Source organism: Mizuhopecten yessoensis, unplaced genomic scaffold (assembly GCF_002113885.1).
Source record: "Mizuhopecten yessoensis strain PY_sf001 unplaced genomic scaffold, ASM211388v2 scaffold716269, whole genome shotgun sequence".
In the NCBI taxonomy this organism is placed as follows: domain Eukaryota; kingdom Metazoa; phylum Mollusca; class Bivalvia; order Pectinida; family Pectinidae; genus Mizuhopecten; species Mizuhopecten yessoensis.
The window spans coordinates 394,330-420,328 of NW_018480032.1; the positions used below are offsets into that span (position 1 = coordinate 394,330).

Genomic DNA, 25,999 nt, shown 5'->3' on the forward strand with positions numbered 1-25,999 from the left:
GATTATAATTTTTGTTCGCGTAGTAAGCGACATAGCCATACTAGTGACGTAGATCACATCGGAAGTTCGCCCCGTCGTCGATGAGCATGAACTGAGATGAGCATGTTGTAAATTCCAGAAATATTTCTCCCATTCCACTGTCTAACGTACCTGGAAGTAGTAATATCATTATCGACGACTGCATATTTAATCATACACAGGTGAAGCGTTGTTTTACTTGCTCTCATTTGCAAATAATCATTATCTTTTTGAAGTAGACAGCACAGATCTGCAGATATCTGATTATTGTCAGTGTGTATCGGGGCAGGGGGATACACATGCTTATTGAAATAACTGCTTTTAACGACGGTTCATAGTATGACACATAGTGCACTGAAAAGCACTTATTTGACAACACTTGCAAGTATCTGTAAACCGTATCTGTTTAGTTAATTGCGATTATTTATGCGGTTTATAGTGCAATAATATGCAGTTATAATCAAGTAACTAGTACATTATGTTAAGCTAAATTTGCTGATCTTTCATTCCAGGAGGGAGATTGGTAACTATGGCTTCGCCGCCAGAAATGTGCAGCTTTGATGCATTCAAAAGATTTCTTCATTTATGCACTGATGGTGCAGTGTATAAAGTTATTGGAAATTGTTGCACAACAGAAAACACCCCATTTTTAACAGAGTTGCTCAATGACCACAAAGGGAAAGAAGTATTGACAGAGGTTTTAAAATGTCACACAGAGAAAACTTCGGTGAAAAAAGATACATTGCTGTTCACTGTGGCACTATGTGCAAAATCTACAGATAAAGACATTAAACAACAAGCATATCAAACGTTCCTCAAGATATGCAACTCCCCAAGGGAATTATTTCAGTTTTTAAGTTACCAAAAAAAGTTGACAGAAAATACTAGAGGATGGGGTAGATCCCTAAAACATGCGGTCAGCCAATGGTATAATCAACAAACACCACTGGATTTGGCAAAGAGTGTTACACGCCAGATCAGCTACTGTGGCTGGACCCATAGGGATGTATTACGACTCGGACATATAAAAGGGGCTAGTGAAGGTAAGTCATAAATAGAGCAGACGGGTCTCACATAAAAGCGTCTTCAATCGACAACAAGTGTCGCCAGACAAAATCTTCAAAAATGCTGAATAAAGTAAGCGTCATTAGAAGATATGTTGTTAATATGACAATAATACACCTCTGTACCAAATTTCAATTTGATATTTGAAAAATTGACTGAGTTATGATGAATTTAATTAAGTAAGCGACATCAGAGGATATGTTATTAGTTAGACTTTTATTGATATATATATTCTAAATTTCAGCTCGATATTTGAAAACATGATCAAGTTATGATTAATTTATTATTATGATCGGCGGTGTGGCATACGTGTGTGAATAGAACACTACCGATCGTAAAGCGTCTTCAGACAATATCTCCAATATTAACCTATAATGTAAGCAACATCAGAAGATATGTTATTCATGTAACTATGATACACACCTTTATACCAAACTTCAGGTAGATTTGTTAAAAAATGATTGAGTTATCGTGAATTTAATTTTACGATTTTAGGAAGCTATACGCCGTGTCACATATGTGTACGTAGGTAGGGCTTCCCATAGGTGAACACAGTTAGACCGGATTATATTGTAGAACTCTCAGCCACACTCTTGAAACGAGCATGTTACCATGGCCAGACCTTACGGACGTGGACGTGGTTCTACTCTGGGTCCGTTATATGTTCGTGTGACTGATCGATTTAATGTTGGGGTCCCTAAGTACCTATAAGTTTAAATGAAGACTACACTAAATTTTAATGGTTATTGTTGAAAGGGTACAGCTGAAAAATACAATCGTTTTAAACTTCTTATGAAAAAACTGGCACGAAGGTGTAAATATCTGTATTTCATATAATAAAATACATTTTGTCTGTATACGTAAGAATAACTGTTTCTCTGTTCAAACTCGTAAAAATAATCAAATGTCAATAAATTTCACATCTTGAATCCCGTCCCGCGGGCACTTTTTTCGCAACACTTTTTTCGCAACACTTGTGTGCCCGCAGGATCGGATTCAAGATGTGAAATCAAATATGTTAAAAAATTCCTAATATCCTAAGAACCATTTAATTTGGACTAGAGTCATGATACTTGGGTATGTTATGTAGATCAGCTGTGTGAATTGTTTTCTCATTACAGTAATGAGGTCAAAGGTCAACTTTAAGTGCAAGTCGAGAGTCCAAGGTCAATATGGGTTAAAAGCTTTAAAATTAAAATTTCAAGTTTCAAACAAAAATATCTTCAGAACCGTTTAAGAGATGTTAGAATGTCTTGTGTTCTAGTTACCAAATGGTCTTAAGTGTTGCATGTAACAAAAGAAACAGGTGAGCGATACAGGCTCTCTGGGCCTCTTGTTTATCTATATTTTACAAAAGAGTCTTGATAATCCAGCCACTTGTTTTCACAGCAAATATTGTTGGATTATATTTATGAGATGGCTGGACAATTTTGTCTAGTAAAAGCCAAACCATGCAGGTCACTGTGGATGGTCTAACAAAACACAACTGTTTCATGGACATTGTACATGTGTGTTTGTTTCTTTCAGGGCTGTTTTGTTTTTTTTGGGGGGGGGGATACCCAGCGAGACCCGTACTCGCTACCAAGCAAGTACATTTTAAAATTTCGCTGCTTCTTCACCAGTGACACTGGGAAAGATCTCAAAACCTGAAAAAAAATTACATTTTAAAAAAGAAATCTCAGTCGAATGCTTTTTAACCTTGCACTGTCAGCTTTATAAAGCTTTCAGACCCCTCTCTATATATACCATACATCCAGAACATAGCTGAGATCTGCAGACCAATACACTCTGGCTCCAGAAACTTGCTTCTGATTAATCGGAAATAAGAATTAGATGCATCAAATTTTAGTCAAATTTGGCATGTATGGATGTAAAACATGTATATATGCATATGGCACTCCAAAATCTACAATGACTTCCAGTTCGGCATTTAGGTTTTTGGAACAGGTATCTGCCCTTAACTATAGCTTCTGATTGGTAGAAATTTATATGAAATTATTGTCCGATTTCAATAAAATTTGCAATGCAAGTGTGCAATTAATGGCACTGTGGCACTGTAGCACTGATACAACTTCCATTTTACTATATTGGATAAGATGGACACCTGATTGATTGTTTTTTTAGATGTTTTCTGATTTAAATCATATTTGGTATATGTGAGTGTTTTTGTCATGACATTTGATGACGATGAAAACTAAATGGAACCTTCTGATTTGTTGGAAATTATATTATTATTAAATATTGTATGATTTCTCTCCAATTTGATATGTAGAATTTTGTATTAAAGTTCATCAGTGAAATCTAGTCTGACTTCTGTTAGAGTAGTTTGGGGGCTCTGTAATGGCTGCTTGTACAATTTAAACTTAATATTTTGATTTCTTCCACTTTGTTCTGCTGTGGAGGTTTTGACCACTTTTCTTAAAAACTGTTAAGCAGAACTTAAGGAAATTATACATTTTTATTTCAAAAGCCAACATGATTGCTGTGACTCCTTTTGCTGTTTATGGATGATATCTATGGGTATCACAATGAAGTTTTTGGTGACCTGTCAGTGTTCTAGTTAGCGGCTATATATGTTCCTACAGGTATAAGTGCCCTTCAGTGCACATTTGTTATGAATGACATGAGAATTTGTTCAGTGATATGAATGTCAGCAAATACCATTTCAAGACAAATACATCCACTCTGCTTCCCTCACAAAATGAAAGTAGAGGACTAGAAATAAGAGAGAAAAAACAAGTGGAACATGTTCTGGACAATTGACATCATAACTGCTTGAACTTGTACTCACTTGCAAATGACAAATCCTTCTTACTAGCACCTGATCACCTCTTTTGCAACTCTTCTGGGTTAAAAATAATATTTACATTTTAACCCTTTCACCCCTATGTAACTTTAGTAGACTCTACCATGCGTTGACCTGGATGAGTCTATTATGGTCTACAGTACTGGTGAAAGGGTTAAATATAAAGGTAAAGAGTCAGTAATTTTTTCATCAAGATAATATTAACTAAAGAGGCAAACTAGTTAGCTTGAAATATATACATTTTATATGAAAATAATCCATTAATGTTTTTATTTATTTATTGAGTCCTAAAATGTTTTTATGCACCTGTATGTAGGTGAAATAAAAGAAGAAGAAATGAAATCAAAACAATGAAAGTTAGCATCCAATTATTGCTGGCTTGCAAATGTTCTTTTCTGCTTGTTTTGTCTGCTAGAGTTGTAAAAAGTAAAAAACTTATGCAATTGGTATGAGATGAATGTGAACATAATTGTCTGGGGCTGGTAGTGTAGTGTAGATGTTATGTGAAAGCTGAATACCTACAATATGGGCCAGTTAGGTACTACAGTCCACACCATAGGAGGTGTACTGCAGTCCACACCATAGGAGAGTGTACTAAAGTCTATATCATAGGAAGGTGTACTGCAGTCCACACCATAGGATAGTGTACTAAAGTCTATATCATAGGAAGGTATACTGCAGTCCACACCATAGGAGAGTGTACTAAAGTCTTTATCATAGGAAGGTATACTAAAGTCTATCATAGGAAGGTGTACTACAGTCCACACCATAGGAGGGTGTACTAAAGTCTTTATCAAAGGAAGGTGTACTGCAGTCCACACCATAGGAGGGTGTACTAAAGACTTTATCAAAGGAAGGTGTACTGCAGTCCACCCCATAGGAGGGTGTACTAAAGTCTTTATCATAGGAAGGGGTACTGCAGTCCACACCATAGGAGGGGGTACTAAAGTCTTTATCATAGGAAGGTGTACTACAGTCCACACCATAGGAGAGTGTACTAAAGTCTTTATCATAGGGAGGTGTACTAAAGTCTATCATAGGAAGGTGTACTGCAGTCCACACCATAGGAGGGTGTACTAAAGTCTATATCATAGGAAGGTGTACTACAGTTCATACAATAGGAGGGTGTACTACAGTACTAGTCCACACCATAGGAGAGTGTACTAAAGGCTATATCATAGGAAGGTGCACTACAGTCCACACCATAGGAGGGTTTACTACAGTCTACACCATAGGAGGGTGTACTAAAGTCTATCATAGGAAGGTGTACTGCAGTCCACACCATAGGTGGGAGTACTAAAGTCTTTATCATAGGAAGGTGTACCGCAGTCCACACCATAGGAGGGTGTACTAAATTCTTTATCATAGGAAGGTGTACTTCAGTCCACACCAAAGGAGAGTGTACTAAAGTCTATCATAGGAAGGTGTACTACAGTCCACACCATAGGAGAGTGTACTAAAGTCTTTATCATAGGAGAGTGTACTAAAGGCTATATCATAGGAAGGTGTACTACAGTCCACACCAAAGGAGAGTGTACTAAAGTCTATCATAGGAAGGTGTACTACAGTCCACACCAAAGGAGAGTGTACTAAAGTCTTTATCATACGAGAGTGTACTAAAGGCTATATCATAGGAAGGTGTACTACAGTTCACACAATAGGAGGGTGTACTACAGTACTAGTCCACACCATAGGAGAGTGTACTAAAGGTTTTATCATAGGAAGGTGTACCAAAGTCCACACCATAGGAGAGTGTACTAAAGTCTATATCATAGGAAGGTGTACTACAGTTCACACAATAGGAGGGTGTACTACAGTACTAGTCCACACCATAGGAGGATGTACTACAGTCCACACTATAGGAGGTTGTACTACAGTCCACACCATAGGAGGGTGGACTACAGTACTAGTCCCACACCATAGGAGGGTGTACTACAGTCCACACCATAGGAGGGTGTACTACAGTACTAGTCCCACACCATAGGACGGTGTACTAAAGGCTATATCATAGGAAGGTGTTCTAGGCTACATTCGCGTATCTGGTTGAAACAGTTGAACCGGTTGAACCTGTAAAGAAAACAATGGTACGTGTAGATTGAGGGGTCCAGACGTACCTGACCGTAACTAAAATGCTAACTATTGCCAATTTGCATTATTTCTTTCTTAAACAATGTCAAGTCACATGTAATTTTTAAGATACGTTATGTAATTTAGTGGACGCATGAGAGAAGGGCATAATATTCTTGATATATTGTTATTTATTCTCCGAAACTATGGATTTTAGCTCTGCTTATAGCACGGTCCAAGTGTGTTCGTTTATCGTGGAAAATTTCTGCGCCACACATACCGTTTCAACCGGGATACGCGAATGTAGCCCTACAGTCATCACCATAGGAGGGTGAACTACAGTCCACACCATAGGAGGGTGTACTACAGTCCACACCATAGGAGGATGTACTACAGTCCACACCATAGGAGGGTGGACTACAGTACTAGTCCACACCATAGGAGGATGAACTACAGTCATCACCATAGGAGGTTGTACTACAGTCCACACCATAGGAGGGTGGACTACAGTCATCACCATAGGAGGTTGTACTACAGTCCACACCATAGGAGGGTGGACTACAGTCCNCAGTCCACACCATAGGAGGGTATACTTCTCTCCACCATTGGAGGATATACTACTGTCCACACCATAGGAAGGTATACTACGTACAGTCCCAACCATAGGAGGTTGTTCTACAGTCCACACCATAGGAGGGTATACTTCTCTCCACCATTGGAGGATATACTACTGTCCACACCATAGGAAGGTATACTACGTACAGTCCCAACCATAGGAGGTTGTTCTACAGTCCACACCATAGGAGGGTATACTTCTCTCCACCATTGGAGGATATACTACTGTCCACACCATAGGAAGGTATACTACGTACAGTCCCAACCATAGGAGGTTGTTCTACAGTCCACACCATAGGAGGGTATACTTCTCTCCACCATTGGAGGATATACTACTGTCCACACCATAGGAAGGTATACTACGTACAGTCCCAACCATAGGAGGTTGTTCTACAGTCCACACCATAGGAGGGTATACTTCTCTCCACCATTGGAGGATATACTACTGTCCACACCATAGGAAGGTATACTACGTACAGTCCCAACCATAGGAGGTTGTTCTACAGTCCACACCATAGGAGGGTATACTTCTCTCCACCATTGGAGGATATACTACTGTCCACACCATAGGAAGGTATACTACGTACAGTCCCAACCATAGGAGGTTGTTCTACAGTCCACACCATAGGAGGGTATACTTCTCTCCACCATTGGAGGATATACTACTGTCCACACCATAGGAAGGTATACTACGTACAGTCCCAACCATAGGAGTGTGTACTTCAGTCCACACCATAGGGTATAAGACATTCAGTCCTCACTTTTTATTAGGTTGATAATTTATTTGCCCTCAAGGTGGACAACAACATTAAATCAGAATGTTAAACTGCAGCAACATTTTCCTTGTAGACAATATGTGATATTTGTTTTCCTTGATGTCCCATACATAAGATAATGTTAGATATATATATATACTACTTTCGTGTAAACATATGAAGCATGTAGCCGGTCACCATTTAGAAATTTACATGCATAAATGCTAAAAGGTTCGTTATATAAGTATCTGAAACCCAATTTGTATTTTTAGAAAACATTTGTTTTAACCAATAAAAAATGAAATAAAAAGGGGCTATCAGTCTGCATTGTACGAGTCAAATAATGCAATGAATTCCCAAATTGATCTTGAATGTCTCTATTGAACAAAGGATATAGCAAAAGATAAATTGTATATAAATTTATACATATTTTAATGAACAGGGCTTTTTACAAATTTTGTGTACAAAATTATTATCATCTAAAACCTTTGTACCTTTATATATGATGGTTGGTCTGAACAATTAGCCAATCTGGAAGTCTCTGATGATTCGCTACACTACTGTACTACAGCTGTGAACAGGCTTTGTACACTGTAGAATGTGCTGCAGATTGCACAGTTGATTCTACACATAAATATACAAGTGTACTGATGTGTCGGAAACAGGGGCTTTGTATGTCAAACACATGTACTTCATAAAACCCAGGGAGGTATTAACATCTTGGAAAGAGCTATACACATGTACAGCTTATAATGGCCCAGAACTAAACCAGAGCCAGGGATTACTATGTTCTCATAATGACAATTTATAGTTTGATATTTACCATCATATGGCATTTTCAGATGACATTCATATCAACTATGAATGCATATGCCATGACTTGACATTAAGTCCCATCATTATTATAAGACATTATAATTGTAATGACAGCTGGTTGTTCTAATTCTATTCAGAGAACAAACATATACAATGCTTGCACTGATTTTACTAAATGCTGAATTTTGACAAGTTGATTTATGAGATTATCTTTGTGATTAACATGTTTCCAAAAATATCAGTATTTAACTACTTCCATGTTAGTGCTTTATGTTGAATTTGCTTTTTCCAGTTTGCATTCACATTGCCTATGAATGTCAACTGAAGCAGTTCATTGCTTAAATGTACAATTGATAGAAAATGTTCAACTAGTACTAGTCAATATAAGGAACTCTGATAATATCAACTATATGTGTACCTCATTCTTGATGTTTAACTAGTTTGTGGTAAGTTCCTGGAGATAGTAAATAACTGAAATGTGAACGGTGATTAGTCTGGTCAGCACAGTCAGTGTACGTGGGAAACCAGATATATTTAATTTGCAGGCCAATTTTGTTATACTGGGATACATAAAACTCTTCAGAGGTTTAGGTGTGAAGAACCTTGTCCAGTTGAAAAGGGAGTTAACTCACACGATTTGTCTCATGTTTGTGTGATATGCCAGACGTATGCCCGGAGGGTGTAAGGTTCAATATTATATTATAAGGGATTGATTAAGAAGGCAAGGGGAGGTAAATCATCAAAAGTTATTAAAATATGTGGAGAGCCTTGTTCTGTTGCAAATGGAGCTAACTCACACAATATGTCACATTTCATATGTCGCCAGAATTATGCACTGAACGTGTAAGGTTTAATGTTATGTATAATGTGGGAGCAAGGGGAGATAATCCATCAACATTTGTTTCTTGTTTTTGAGACGATAGGATGGTGTAAATTTTGGGTTATGCTATAAATATGTTGGATGGTGAAAGGTAGACGGGGCAGATAACTCATATAATTTGTTTCTTGTTTTTAAAACAACTGGAAGGTGTAAGGTTTTACTACCAAAGTGGAGTAGGGAAGCAAGTGGAGATAACTTGTGTAATTTGTATCTTGTTTGTGAGATAACACCAGAAGAATTCCAGAAGAGAGTAAATTCCAGGTAGTTACCCTGTATTTGACAGTGTAACACATTGAGCCTTCAATGACTGTTTAAACAATGAAAGCACAATATAAAAAAACTATATGGGCCTTTCTCTATGCTAATTATAAGACATTTGGTGATCAAAATGCCTGGATCGTTGATATTTGAAGCAGTGTTAAACATACATGTAACAATATATTTATGTACAAATATTATCTATGAGGAGTCTGATGTGATTTACATTTCTATTAACACAATAACTGCCAAGCCTATATTGTGTATGGAAGATTGAAAAAAAACTATAGGCTTAACAAAATGTTAAGATAAGTGAAATGTATTAGTTAGTTTTGGGAAATGTTATCAGGTATATGATGTTTGTACTTGAGATAAACAGGTGTACAACATCAGCTAGTGAAATGATAATGTTGTGTGACCATTAATAGGAATGCTGTGTTTTATCTTCGTATTGAATATTCCACACAACCTTTTCCACAATACACACATTCTAGTGATGTAACCTGTTTATCTCAGCATTAACCCCTCCGTAACCAGCTGTTCACTTGTCGTCAGTGAGGCGTGTTCTCAATTATATCCCTATCACACTGTGCTTGATATATGTATGTGTTGGACAGAAATCAAAATCCCTGTGATTCTTGTAAGATTATTTGCAGGAAAGTCCAGAAAATAATTTTTAGAATGTTGATGAGTGCCAATAGTAGAGAATTATTCTTGTGATTCCCAAGGGAATAGCACAGGTCCAGGATATATCTGTACTTCAAAAATCATTGCTTACCAGAAAATAATGTTTGAGGTTAAAGCCGTTGTTGATTTCTAATCTTCAATGTTATACATTCTTGGCATTCAAGTGTGAGATGTCAGTTCTGTATGATAAAAAATGATAAAATGATAAAAACCCAGTCATTTCTCAAGAACATACTGAACCAAATTGTTATGTTTCTCACATTTTTTCCCAATTTGTATAATTGTTAGGAATTGATATTTGTGTAAGACTAGTTCAATATAATGTGTATTTTCCTCTAAAAGATCTTTATTAAATACAAAACTCTTGACATAAACCTTAACTGCAGAATCAGCAGGATTATATAATCCTGGGGGATAGACAATACATACCCTGGTATATATACTGATGTACTACATAAACATTGTATGTTATATCACCAACACGGGATGAAACAATGGTTTTAACCATCACACCCTGGGAGATGTGATGTACTGTAATATCTCCACCAAGGGATGACTCAGCAACTTTATTCTGTCACACACTGGGAAATGTGATGTGTACATGTATAGAAGATCAATTCTATCTTCTTGTAATATGATGTATATGTACATGTAACTGTTCTGTTTCACTGTGTCTTGAAAAAGGAGCGGATTGCTCCGAAAATTTGACAACTTAAACTTGTCCACACTGTTGGAATTACTTCTTTGCCCCATATATCATTGCCAAGGTATACATGTGACTCAGCAGTTTATACTGTCACAGCCTTGGAGATGTGATGTACTCTTAATATCACCACCAAGGGATGACTCAGCAGTTTATACTGTCACATCCCGAGAGATGTGACGGACTGTTAATATCACCAGTTTAGACTGTCCCATCCCGGGCGATGTGACGTACTGTTAATATCACCATCAAGGGATAACTCAGCAGTTTATACTGTCACATCCCAAGAGATGTTATGTACTGTTAATATCACCACCAAGAGATGACTCAGCAGTTTATACTGGCACATCCCGGGCGATGTGACGTACTGTTAATATCACCATCAAGGGATAACTCAGCAGTTTATACTGTCACATCCCAAGAGATGTTATGTACTGTTAATATCACCACCAAGAGATGACTCAGCAGTTTATACTGTCACATCCCAAGAGATGTTATGTACTGTTAATATCACCACCAAGAGATGACTCAGCAGTTTATACTGGCACATCCCGGGCGATGTGACGTACTGTTAATATCACCATCACGGGATGACTCAGCAGTTTATACTGTCACATCCCAAGAGATGTTATGTACTGTTAATATCACCACCAAGAGATGACTCAGCAGTTTATACTGTCTCATCCCGGGCGATGTGATGTACTGTTAATATCACCATCAAGGGATGACTCAGGAGTTTATACTGTCACATCCCGGGAGATGTGATGTACTGTTAACATCACCATCAAGGGATGACTCAGCAGTTTATCCTGTCACATCCCGAGAGATGTGATGTACTGTTAATATCACCATCAGGAGATGACTCAGCAGTTTATACTGTCACATCCCGAGAGATGTGGTGTACTGTTAATATCACCATCAAGAGATGACTCAGCAGATTATACTGTCACATCCCGGGAGATGTGATGTACTGTTTATATCACCACCAAGGGATGACTCAGCAGTTTATATTGTCACACCCTGGGAGATGTGATGTACTGTTAATATCACCACCAAGGGATGACTCAGTAGTTTATATTGTCACACTCTGGGAGATGTGATGTACTGTTAATATCACCCCCAAGGGATGACTCAGCAGTTTATATTGTCACACCCTGGGAGATGTGATGTACTGTTAATATCACCCCCAAGGGATGACTCAGCAGCTTATACTGTCACATCCCGAGAGATGTGACGTACTGTTAATATCACCAGTTTATACTGTCACATCCCGGGCTATGTGACGTACTGTTAATATCACCATCAAGGGATGACTCAGCAGTTTATCCTGTCACATCCCGAGAGATGTGATGTACTGTTAATATCACCATCAGGAGATGACTCAGCAGTTTATACTGTCACATCCAGAGAGATGTGACGTACTGTTAATATCACCAGTTTATACTGTCACATCCCGGGCGATGTGATGTACTGTTAATATCACCATCAAGGGATGACTCAGCAGTTTATCCTGTCACATCCCGAGAGATGTGATGTACTGTTAATATCACCATCAGGAGATGACTCAGCAGTTTATACTGTCACATCCCGGGAGATGTGATGTACTGTTAATATCACCACCAAGGGATGACTCAGCAGTTTATATTGTCACACCCTGGGAGATGTGATGTACTGTTAATATCACCACCAAGGGATGAACCAGCAGTTGATGTACTTACATGTAGATGTATACATTGTACCACCAACAGGTTGTGTACTGAGCTCTTACATGTAGAAGGTGCTATATTCAGCAACAGTCAAAAGATTGGTCACTGCAATGCCAGCAACAAATATGTAATGATTACATTATGATTGACTGGTACAGCACTAGAGTACTGCAGTGGTCCCTAACATGTACTGTCAGTTTTGATGTCACTCATGTATATATACTGGATCAGTAATAAGATGACTGTCCTAGTCCTGTGACCTGAAGGCCTCTGATACATGATGTAAGATGAACACCCTTACCTGGCTGGTGGTGATATAACATGGCCCCCCCTAGCTAAACCTCCAATATCATATGATGTAATGTGAACTGAAATTTATGCCTCAGTGTTAACTTTCTCCTTTTGTTGCCCTTCATAATGAAGGCAAATTATTGTTACAGTGAAACATTTGTAAACAACATAATTAACATATTAATTTTAAAAATGTGAAAGGCAAAATTAACACTGGGAGAACGTGGATTTTACCTGAGTATGGCGAAAGTTTGACAAGGCAAAAATTTCCCATTATAGGGTAACATAGCCACATCATCGGTCACTGGTATATAACATCGATACCCTGACCTGGCTAGAAACCATATCCCTCTAGGCCTCTTCCCTTTATACATATCTGTTATGTAAGATTGACCTAGCTTGGCTGGATATATAACATATTACTGACTACATAAAAGAACATAAAACAATTTATTACTGACTGCATAAAAGATAGACACCTAATTGACTGACCTGGCATGATATGATATCATATGGCCCTTCTGGACTCTGATTGGATGCATATGAGATAATATTCCACCTTGGCCTCTGATTGGATACACTATTTTCAATTATTTCTCATTTTACTGGTTAACACATTTTGACAGCACATCGGTAAGCACTGTTGCTTGTATTGACTTCTCTTTAGCAATGGAATTACCACATGCGTGTTGCATTCCTGGGAGTTAAGTGTAGGAAAGACATGTTAAAAAAAATCTCAGAATCAGAATCTCTAAAGAAGAAAAACACTAGAATCTTCTCTGCTAAGATGTTGTGAGGTTATAGAGCGAGTTATCCAGCATATGGTTATAGTTAGATGGGGCCACAGCAAACTCCACTTAGGAAGATGAGCATAGAGGGAGGGGTACCTCGTACTGGTGAATCAGAGTTGTGGTGTAGTACGAAATGTGCCTCCACTTCAGAAATAAAGATAGTGAAAGTTTCTTCATCAGCTGTGTTTTTATTCTATTACATTGCTTGCTAAGAATGAATTTTTTCCAGGGCAATGGGGATTCCTGAAGCCCATAAACTCCCTGTATTTACATTATAAAAAAAATTGTTTTGTGTATATGAATGAAAGAATCACATTGACATACGTTAAATTCATAATTCTATGAATGTGAACTCAATCAAGTTCATTTTGCTTTTGGCAAGGCAAAAATAAACATGAGGTTACGTTTGATTTAGGGGAAAATAATGAGTATCAAAGTTGACTTGAGACCCATTACCAGGTAAGGGATTTATAAAAAATGGGGCTGGTCATTATTTGCTGCTTTTAAGTTTTCAACACACCAAAACCTATTGCATATGATTATCTCATAGCTCTGACATTTTTTTTAGTTTTAGGCTGTCTTAAAAACAAGATGGGCATCCTGGCCTCTGATTGGCTGAAACATTTTAATTTCTTATCAACCTACGTTGAGCCAATTCTGACAAAACTTTGTATATACCCTCTTGTCACAGCTCTAATCAAGTTTTATAATATTTCTGGTCAATTCAGAATCAAAGATAGCTGTCCAGGCCTCTGATTGGCTGAGACATTTTCAACCTCTTCTGAACTTTTAGGCAAATTCTAACCAAACTTTGTGTACATATATAATCTTCATATAGTCCTACACTTGTGTTGATCTTTTTCGGTTTGATACGATAGTCAAGATGGTAGTCCTGTCATCAAATTTGCAGTGACATTTTCAGCTAATTTTGAAGTTCCACTGAATTTGTATTGAAGCAGTTGTAAACATTCCCATCATTGCCCTGATCATGGGTTGTTATTGTTAATGATTAATGTTCAAAAATCCAATATTGCCACCATCTTATTTTATTCACCCCTGAAATTTAATAATAAACTATTCCAACCTTTGAATTGGAAGAGTTCAAATGTGTCTTTAGGGTTGAATGAGTTAATATTGAAGCAAAACAACAAAAGAAATTAAAAAATCTAGAAAACATCTGTAAGACATGAACATACTTGCCAACTTTTTGAAATTTCCAGGGTGGAGATTCTGCATGATCAAATTTAAAACGCAATTAAAACAATTAAACCCTTTAAAATTACATCCTTTGAGTTGTTCTTTCAGATGAAATCATTAGATCTTAGAATATAGTTAAGCAAATTCACTGCTTGAAAATGCTAAATTTAAGGTTCCAAAATTGGGAGTCTCTCCTAAATAGGTAGAGTTGGCAAGTATGCATGAATCTTGGTCCTGTGGTTGAACTATAAATAGCAACAGTGACCTTGGCTTTGACTTTTGCAGTCTGAAACATGAACTCATCCAAAGTATTCTATTACTTGACCTAACTTTGTATAAATTTTGACCAAAATCCATCAAGAAATGAATTTGCTAAAGACATGACATTATCTTGACGGGACAGGAGAGACATGGGGGACCATTATATGTATCATTATCTCCAGCCCAGCCGCACACATATAAAATGGCTCAGGGCATAAAAATAGGTAAAGCACACATGATGATGCTAAATAGGCCACTCTGCCTTGATATAGATATAGAATTTGTTTTGAATAAAATGTTGAATTTTAGTAACATTATATTTATGTTAAACACTGTTAGTAAGGTAGTAACAAAAATACCCTCTAAAACTATGTATATTGTGATATAAATTTAAAAGCAAGAAGGTTTCCCTGTCTTACAGACCATGAATTTATAATCAATTTCCAAATTTCACAATATTCTGATCTGTCTATTTTGAATTTGCTATTTTTCAGCTACTTGCCTTATCTTCAAGTATCTGGTGAAAGGGATTGAGGAGGCTAAGAAGGAGTTTGACAAGGAAGGAGCCTCAGAAGATGTACGGAAGGTCCTGGATTACCTAGTTACCGTGGATACCCTCAAACACTCTACAGATGACCACCAGGTGGCGTGCCTGGTAGAAAAACACAGCTTTGGTTTGGAGAGTATACCAACCAAACTTCTTAACTCTAAAGAGGTAATTTCCTGATATAAGGAACTTCAGTATCATTTTGCTTTCTGTCTTCGTCCGTCATTGTGCGTCGTCCGTTAACATTTAACATTTTCAACTTAAGCTGAAATACTGTCAAAGGGATTTCATTGATACTTTATGGGAATGTTACTGACATCTCCCTGACCAAGCATTGTGATTTTTCGGGTCAATCAAAATTCAAGTATGGCCACCATGGCCGCCATTTTGAAAAAACTTATAAGAATGATCGACTCCTGGTCCTGACAAAGTGTTGTTATTTTTCGGGTTGATCAGAAATCCAATAAGGCCACCATTTTGAAAAACTCTTTCAAACTTAAAGTCAAGTTCTACTGGGATGATTTATTTGAAACTTAGTAGGAATGATCGACTCATGCGTCCTGACAAAGTGTTGTTATTTTTCGGGTCGATCAGAAATCCAATATGGCCACCATTTGGAAAAACTCTTTCAAACTTAAAGTCGAGTTCTACAGGGCCGATTTAACTGAAACTTGGAAGGAATGATCTATTCATGGTCCTGACAATTTGACAAAGTGTTGTTATTTTGCTGGTCGATCAGAAATCTAATATGGCGGCCATTTTGAAAAAAACACTATTTCAAACTAAAATCAAGTTCTAATAGGCCGATTTAACTGAAACTGGGTCTAGGAATGATCAAATCATGGTCCTGACAAAACAAGCTTAACGTTATACTTAACTATTTTTTACTCAAATTGGTTGGGATGATTGACATCATTATCTTCATGTTTCAACAACAAAAATCAATACTGTAGACCGCAGGTGACCGTTAAGGCCCATGGGCCTCTTGTTTTAGATTATTATCGGATGGGTCATTTTTGCAATTATATGAAAATAGATTGATCTTCTTGAAAACCTTGCAGTTTTTATAGAATATGAAATGGGTTTTTTTCTGTGAAATTCCTTTTCTGATTTTCAACTGCTGTCAAATCTAACTCGATAAACATGACTGGAATATAAAGCTTGGTGAACTACCAGGGTAGTATTAACATCAGTTCAATTAACACAGAAACTATACACAGGGATCAACTCTCTGATCAAGGTCTGGATAATACAGGATTCAGACAAGTTGTGCAGTCTGACTCATATATCATCGTCAAAAACTTAGATCTTTACACTGTTAAGCTTTCTTGTCCAATAAAGGGCCTATGATATACTTCCTGACATTTACATTTCCACTGCGAGTTCCTCTGTAAGCATTACCATAAGAAATTGCATTCATAGAGTTATGATTGCAATTTGATCGACATCATTTTGAACATTCTCCTCCTGCCTCGAATAACATGAGACAATGGTAGAAGTAAACATTTTGGTGATGTAAGGGCAATCCAGAAATCTTGTTTGTACTGACAACACTGACACTTCAATTATAGAAAATTTCAGGTCAATAATAACTAAAAATTCAGAATGTAAATTTAAGGATTGAACAGCCTTTTTTCAATTTCATGCCGGTATGATGAGATACGTAATAAATAAATGTTGTTGACAGGTTTGGCGGGCCCTGATCAATGTCATTCCTATGACAACTCTGCTACAGTACTTCGGTAAATTGGCAGCTGTTGGGCTGTTGGAAGCGTCATGTGACACCAGTAAAGTTTTGGTGGAAAAACTACAAGATGTAGCTCGCCTCAAGGAAGGGAGGTAATTCTGCTATATTTAAATTTCTTGTTGTGAGATTTGTTTTGAGACATACTGGTAAACTCTTGAAATGTAGATTATCCGAGAAGAAAAATACCAACTTCATTTTCACTGTAAAATCTTATATTTCACAAGTTTTATGTAATGTAATAACAAATGCATTTCATCAAATTATATTTATTTCAAAACATTTTTGTTTGCGGACAGGGTGGAGCCATTGTCTGTCCTGCTGGCCTCCAGAATCTACGAGCAAGGCAAGGGAGGCAAGCCCAGGTGGTCGCGCAATGAGGAGGTGGTTCGTGGCCTGGACTTAGCCTTTGATTCCACAATTAAGGTACAGTTATGTGAAACTGTCCTTACATGAAGCTTACCGCCTGATCAGCAGTCAGGCTTCATGTGTTGTACATGTAGGTATTGCAGCTCACAGATAGTCCATGTATCATATACCCTGCAAATCAACAAAAAGAACTAAACTTAGTGTCAAATTTAAGCACCCATATGTTATGTCCCTTGAGTTTTCCTTGCCAGATGCATCTAAAATCAAGTTGATTGTTACTAATAAAAGAGTTTTTTTGTCATTGCTCTACTGTTTGCATATTTCTTAGATATGGATAAAACTTCAGAAGGTATTTGGTACAAAAAAAAAACTTTATTAAAATTTGTTACCATGTCATCAGTCTTAGGCAAAGTTAACTGTTTCTATTAATTAAAAAAAAAGATACTTGCTGGAGTTTTTCTACTGATATGCATAGGGTCATAGATCCAAAGTCAAGGTCACTGTTACTATTAATAGAATAAATATTATATTTGTTTAAGAGCCATTTATTCTCCATTTGAAACTATGGCATTCTCATATTGTCTTTTACACAGAACAATATGGAGGCGACCAAAAAGCGCTACCTGGTGGCAGTACGTGTAGGTGTGAGTAAGGGGAAGCTAACAGTACGGGGCACACAAGTCCTCTCAAACATCATTGCTGCTGCCGCCATGACGTCAATAACCTTAAAGAGCGAGGAGAAGGTTGATGTTGTCTATTTCACCCGTAGTGTCACTTCTCTTCCTGTCAGCGCCGAGTCAAAGCTGGCTGACATCTGTGATGAACTCGCCACACAAATCATCATTGCAGACAACCTCCCAGAACCAGTGGGTAACATATGCTTGGTTAAAGAAAACTTTAGAATATTTAAATGCACACAGATTCTGAAATATTTCAGGGCTAACTTTTGTTTAGGCTATCCTCAAAAGGTAGCTAAAATTGAATTCGGATAAATAAAAAGTAAAGCTTATAACGTAAAATTGACCCGAAAATTGTTCTTATTCCCAGATATCCCTAAAACAATTGAATGTTAATCAGTATATTTATAAGTTTTTCTTCATCACTATGTGTTTCCTGTTGGTCCAATTTGAAATTGTAAGAAAAAAAGTAATGTTAACTGTGATGAAATTCCATTGTGTTTGTAGGAAGAAGACAAGCCAAAGAATGATGAACCAGTGTTTAGAGGGGTAAATATTGGGTTATGTTTTTATCCTAAGATCAAGAACACAAGTAAAATTCACTTGTGAAAGGGGTGAATGGAACACTATTTCATCAGTGAAATATTCAAGAAGCTTTATGCATATCAGTAAAAAATCAACTACCTAAATGCACAAAATTTCATACTTATATGACCAGTGTATAGAATGTGCACAACAAATGCTAAATATACGTTGTCCATTCTTCTGTAGGCGCCTCCTCCACCATGTGACATTGCAGCACCAATCAAATGGGCGAGGGAGAACAAGAAGGCTGTGGATGTATTCCTGTTCCTGACGGACAATCGGGATAAGTCTACAGGAAAGGTCCCACCCCACGATGCTCTTCTACAGTACAGGAAAGACATGGACATGCCCAATACAAAGTAGGTGTAAAGACCATCTGTGTATAGGGACCTCCCCTCAGCAGTGAACACCAGAGAAAATTTCAACCAAATTTAGTCTGAAGCATCACTAGGGAAGGGAAATCATTTCTTAAATAAATGAGGTTGGTTTGACCCTGAGACCAGAGGGGCGGGGCCCTGAAGGGGAACTTAGCTAAATTTGCCTTAAAACGCATCTCCTCCTAAACGTCAGAGAGGATTTCAACCAAATTCAGTCTGAAGCATCACTAGAATAGGGCAATCATTTCTTAAATAAATGAGGTTGGTTTGACCCCTGAGGCCATGTGGGCGGGGTCCTGAAGGGGAACTTAGCTAAATTTGCATTAATACGCATCTCCTCCTAAACGCCAGAGAGGATTTCAACCAAATTCAGTCTGAAGCATCACTAGAATAGGGCAATCATTTCTTAAATAAATGAGGTTGGTTTGACCCCTGAGGCCATGTGGGCGGGGTCCTGAAGGGGAACTTAGCTAAACTTGCATTAAAATGCATCTCCTCCTAAACGCCAGAGAGGATTTCAACCAAATTCAGTCTGAAGCATCACTAGAATAGGGCAATCATTTCTAAAATAAATGAGGTTGATTTGACCCCTGCGGTCCTAAGAAATGGTACAGCTAGATTATCCTATTCTATGGTGTTGTTTTCATAAATTGTTAAAAATTGGTTTCTAGGTTTATAAAAGCTTATACTTGAATGAAAATTAAAGTATTGTCTAATTACACCCAGTAATATGACATATTACTTATTTCAAAATCTGTTAACATGGCAACACAATGGGGGCCTCTGATTAGTTGAAAGTCAGATATTATGGTCCCAGTTGGGTTAGAACATAGATCTTGTCTGGTTTTGAGGAAATTTCATATAAAGATGTACTAATGCATTCAGTTGTAATGACTTAAATATAAAACCAGGTGAGCGATACAGGTCCACTGGACCTCTTGTTAGTATTGTTATCTTAAATCAGAACCACACATGCATTTTCATCAAGGTTTTCATAGGCTAGAGCAAAGCTTTGAATTGAATGAGAACACCTCATTTGTAGAATGGGACTTGGGTAGCTTCATGTAAGGCAAGTGAAAGGAACATAAATACATATTGATATGAAATCATTTTCTTGTGATACAAACTTAACATATTACTTCTCTCCCCACAGAATGGTGACATGCGGCTTCACCAATGCCACAATGAGGGTGGCAGAGCAGGACGACAGAGGGATGCTGGACATCGCAGGTTTTGATTTGACCGTCCCTAACGTGATACACAAATTTGTGATGGACACTTATTGATGTGTGAATACAATTAATGTTTATTTCATAACCATAAACCATGTAGGCTGTCATTACCAGTTTCGGCAATGCATTTGCCATACCCAGTCCTTAAGTCGTTATAAATGAAAAACTGTGTTCAGAAATGGATTTTCTTTTAAGATTAATGTAAGCAATATAGTTATGCTCAGAGAAACTTCCATCCAACTTGTTATTTAATTCTACTTGTCGGATATGAGTCAGTTCATTTTTGCACCATGAATTCAAATTATATTAAATTTAAAATGATTTATCACGTATTGAATGTCACAAAAGATCTGCTTTGGTAAGGTTAACACATTGAGAAGTGTGGATATTGTAGGATTTGTTAAGACTAACGTCGTGTGAAATCTGGGTAGTCAGGGGTTTGTTAAGATTAGCTGGGTAGGCTGAGGTTTCTCAAGATTTGCATCTTGTAATAGATATGTTGGGTTGGATTGTGTTGGGCATTAGTATCAACTATGTACATGTGGTACTTGTAAAATTAAATATGGATTTTCTCTTCTTATACATGATCTCCAGTAAAACACAGTTACCTCGAACAAGTATGACTTAAATAACTTGAGCTTAAATGAGTTGAATACCTTTTGTAATTCGGATCAAGATGATTCAAGCACATTTTCTAAATCAAACACAAATGATCATTATACCTTTTCTGGCTTATCCTAATGAAATTCAGTAACCTGTCCAACTTGAACTCAAATGAGTCAAGTGCTCTTCGACCGAATAGCTTCAGGTTTGTTTCCCAGACCCTGTGACTTGATGAGTTAAGTGGGTTTTGCTGTACATAGATTTTTGAACTGCCACTTGTTTAGTATTGTCATTTCCTTGTGTTGATGATGAAGAATATACCTATCCATCGTTGGATTGTATAAGAAATAGGATTGTACACCATTATACAGTAGTAATTTGACTGAATCTCTCCTTTATAGTGAGTTACACAAATATGTTCGGATGTAACAAGAAGAGATAACTCTTGATCTGTGGCAAGAACTGATGAGTTATCTCCCCTACAATACAGGATAGATCAAGGTATAATTATTATAGTATCGTTAATATGGTACCTGCATACTCTGTGTACTTAATACATTGATTTAAGTTAGTTTTTAAAGAAAAATGAAGTATTTTGTATTTAATTTCCTATTGTTATAAAAGCCCTGTTGAAAAGGACTCAAATCAATGGAGACTGATGTCAACTGTAAAGTCATAAAATTTAGTTTGGGGATTTTTTTTATTTCATATTTTTCATGGATTTAGAAAATAACAAATATTTAAATACATAAAATATCAATTACTTTATGTTACTGTCCATAAATATATTTCTATAACAAACTAGTCCCGATACATAAACAACAAAATTAAACCCCAACAAAGGGTTCAGCTTTAACAGTGTTTGTGGTTTAATATTTTAACATGTGATTTGTGTTTGAGGGGAGGTGTCTACAAAGCTGTGTGATACTGTTTAACTTTGTCCGAGAATAAATACTAGTGCATCACTATAGAAGAATTTACATAAAATTAACATAATTATTTTATGGGCTTAGCTACGTAGTATATTTATATTGGTGATGGGGATCAGAATCTCAATAATCTTTCATATTCCCTTCACGGAGTCCAAATAACATACAGTAAAACCTCTTTATACTGCCAACATTTTTCAGGAGAAATTCTGGTGTTATAAAGGGGTTTTACAAAAAATTGAGGGAAACATTTTGAAAAAAAAGTCTTGATTTTTTTTTTATTGAAAATAGAGACCATGAAATATGTTGGCTTTAAGCAAAGTGGCATTATATCAAGGTTTTTGTACACTACATTGTACAGTTGGTGAATACTGAAATTAAGTAGAGTAGTATTGATACAAGGGAGGAAAATACTTACACCAAAGATTATGATGTATCTTTGTTGTTATAACCTGTTGAAATATAACACGTTTCAATATTTTATAAAAGATATATTTTATAAAAGATATACATATATTGGAAAATTTTCGATCCAATTTAATTTTCGCCTTTTTTTTTGCCCCTCGCACTGAGGGCGAATCTATAATAACAGAGAATATTAGTAAAAAGCATACCCCATATGATTATTACATTTTAAAGGCAAAATTGATACTGGGCGTAATGGTTTTTACCAGGGAAGGGCTAATATTAGACTGGTCAAAAGTTTCCCCACATGCAGAAACACCAATATGTAATGTTAGCAATTCAGTAGTAAATACAAACATATCACAATGGAGGGAGAGTATTACAAAATTGTATAAATCATCAAATATCTTATTACAAGGTGGGCAAATACGGTATTCACATTTCACCATTGAAGTTGTAGTCATAGCTATATCAGACATGGTAAACATTTATCTGCGTAAGGAATCTATATACCTGATTATACCTCGCATAACACATGTATACACGAAAGATGTATCTTTATCGAATGGTTTCGATTCCAGTGATACATATTCTACCAGTGTCTGCTATCATAATGGTAATACAGAGGTATAGCTTATTAGTAACACTTTGATGCTGTCAATGTCAGATACACTCTAGCTAAATATAAACACAGAAGATTCTGCCATAGAAAAGCCATTTCAAGGGAGTTTACTTTAAGAGGGTCCAATGGTCTTCAAGAAGTACTAGATGTAAATTTGAGACATAAATTTGCAAACACAGATTTTTTTTTTTTTTTTTTGTGCCGACGAGATCTGTAGGGAATGGATGTCCACTGTTGGACACGAGTGTGTTGTTTGTATTTGTCCCGAGTTCCTAGCTCTTCCTTTATATTAGTGTAAGTACTTGTGCTTGCATATTTTCCGAGTTTTTCTGTTTTAACTTAGAAGTATTATGATGACTTAAATGCAATATTACTCTGATACAATAGGATGCCTGTGAGCTTTAACGATGGTGTGGTGTCTAGCATCCTTTCTTTCTTTGAATGAATTCGTCTTAACCCTGTCACCCTATGTAACTTTAGTAGACTCTACCATGCATTGATCTGGATGAGTCTATTATGGTCTACAGTGGTGATAGGACTAAGAACTAAGGCCTAGAGTAACGATATCTGCTATGTTAGATTACTAGGAGCAAGGGCTATTCCATTTGTTTAAATAAATGACCCACTTTGACCCACATTCAAGGTCACAGGGGTCAATGTGTTCAAATATTCAAATAACTTTATTCTTATTTGATAATAAAACTTGCTGACATGAACGGCTATCACATTTTTGTATCTGTAGGCTTCTGTGGTGAAGACACTTTAAATGATTCAAAATCTATAACCAAATTATTTCACTGAACCTTGAGACCTGATAATTTAGTCTGTGTCTTGCTGGTACATATAAAGGACTATAAGGTGTATTCAAATTACTGTGACCTTCGTACTTACAAGATAACAGAAATCATATGTGAGAAGAAAAAAATAAAAAAAAATCTTTTTAAGAACTAGAAGGCTTGAAGTCTGAAAATTGCTGGATTAGAGTACTTTAAAGATGATCTAAATAAATACTTTTCAACAAGTAAAAGTCATGGAGTCATCCGTTTGCTGATAAGTCAGATGTGCTGAAAACTTAAACTTTTATGCAGCACTTCAGCATATTTGACATATTTCGCCTAATATCACTTCTCATTTGTCAGATGAAAACATGATATTAACCGGAACATGAAATAATGAGAAAACGTGTTTTTCTTCCCATTTCAGCTGTCAAAACCCAGAAGTGACACTATTTGAATGTCAAAGTAATATTATTTCACAAAGAAGATTGTTTAGTAAAAATATTTTTAACAAATACACCATTTTTATTATCAACAGTGAAGTAGTGAAATAATCGTCTTTTATGATGCAACTAAATCACTTGCTAAACTCATGGAATGCTCTACAATCGTACTTGATAAAATAGGCCTAGATCGACCTGTAGATCGACCTGTAGTTGTCGTCGGCTGCTAGTCTATATTCTGCTCTGAATTCATTTGTGAAGCATGTCATGTTGGCACAAATTCACCTTAATCTTTTCAATGCTTTGATTTAATAATGTAATAGGAAACTAGGCCTATTTTCGTCTGGTTACCATGGTTAAAAAAATATATTGCAAGTGTGATAAAGAATATTTCAAAGGATGTATTATGCTAGCTTTCGGAAAACTTTAATGTAGAAAATTGTATGTTGGATGTAAAACTATGGATAAAGCATTTAGCAATGGAAGTGTTATATATGGGAACTATTTGAAGAACCCTGTAACACAAACATATCTTAAGGAAGAGAATCTCTCAAAACCCATACTTTATATTCAATACCTGTAATTAATGAAGTTTGCTGCAGAGGTAATAAGGCTCTTTTTAACCATTTAGGAGTATTTCAGAAAATAGTCATTGTCTTGCAGTTGTCCTTTTTTGTAACCGTGTTTTTTGTGTAGACTTGTTTGTTTTCACCTTTTTATATCAAGCCATAGTCAAAATAAGTATTGTGCAGTTAAACCTAGAAATTGATGGTGTTTATAAAATTGTCAAAGTCTGCCTAGCTTCAGTTGTGGATTCAAAAACGTTTACAAGTAATTAGTTTCTGTTGTACCTGGGAAGATGGACATGATAATTTTATTTTTATTTTTATTATTTCATTGGAATAATGTGTTTAAGAATCTTGTAATAATACAATGCAAAGCTAGATAGACTTTGAAGTCTTGTGATCTGGTTACCTGTTAAATGTTTACCTGTATGTACCTGTATCTGCCTGTTGTTTACCTGTGTTTGATTGGTTTTTATGTTTGTGAGCCAACAAGTGCCTGTCTGTCTGTCCAAACATAAATGCCCATGTCTTATTACAGTTCACATAAACATTGATGCAACAAAAATTCCAGAATTCAGATAAATATTTTTCCATCTGTTATTAGTTATTTATGGGTTTTATGAGTTTTTTAAGGTAAAAAACTTCATCTTAGGTAAGATGTTTTCTGAAATGCATTGACACCTGTTTATGTTGAGAGACATGATAAGTAAATACAAGGAAATCAAAAGTCATTAATATTTAATGTAAAGATTGATTTAGTATATTGCTGTCTGAAAGATGCAAGAACAGCACTGAAGGTGTTAAGAGTGAGGATTTTGTTGCATTTGTCATGTGAACTTTGACACGACATGTGGGACAAGTTTCCATGACAACATGGATTGTCCACTTCACTGGTGTGCTGCAGACTATCTTCTCCTCAAATTGTCACAACTCACAACTTCTGTAGAAACACGTTTATGGGGAGAGAGATTTCTGTAGAATTCTGTGGATCCCGTGGATGTTGGACATTTGAACTTGCCCTGGTGTATACCTGTTTGTACAAGGAGCCATTCCTGAATTGTTTGGTTTTGTCTGTTACACAGACCTCAAATACAACATGTCATGGTCAATAAAACGCTTTGGCTAAGTCATTGGGTGCTATGTTTTTCTTCAAAATATATTCTAGAAATACTACGACTTGAAGGAAAGATGGAACCTGTAATGAAGTC

At 36.5% G+C, this 25,999-nt stretch overlaps 1 protein-coding gene across 1 annotated transcript; it reads left to right on the top strand.

Moving 5' to 3' along the window:
- The first annotated feature begins 38 nt into the window (after positions 1-38).
- Positions 39-21,808, top strand: LOC110442458 (60 kDa SS-A/Ro ribonucleoprotein-like). The gene is made up of 9 exons (XM_021486078.1): positions 39-200; positions 531-1,061; positions 15,411-15,631; positions 17,151-17,302; positions 17,507-17,633; positions 18,170-18,442; positions 18,761-18,802; positions 19,025-19,197; positions 20,369-21,808. The coding sequence occupies exons 2-9, from the start codon at positions 548-550 to the stop codon at positions 20,499-20,501; spliced, it is 1,635 nt and encodes a 544-aa protein (XP_021341753.1). The 5' UTR covers positions 39-200; positions 531-547; the 3' UTR covers positions 20,502-21,808.
- The last annotated feature ends 4,191 nt before the right edge of the window (positions 21,809-25,999 follow it).

Excerpts from the sequence above, each read along its gene's own strand:
- LOC110442458 (XM_021486078.1), top strand. The coding sequence starts at position 548 with ATGGCTTCGCCGCCAGAAATGTGCAGCTTTGATGCATTCAAAAGATTT. Across the intron at positions 1,062-15,410 it reads TATAAAAGGGGCTAGTGAAG|CTACTTGCCTTATCTTCAAG; the intron begins GTAAGTCATAAA and ends GCTATTTTTCAG. Across the intron at positions 17,303-17,506 it reads GCTCGCCTCAAGGAAGGGAG|GGTGGAGCCATTGTCTGTCC; the intron begins GTAATTCTGCTA and ends GTTTGCGGACAG.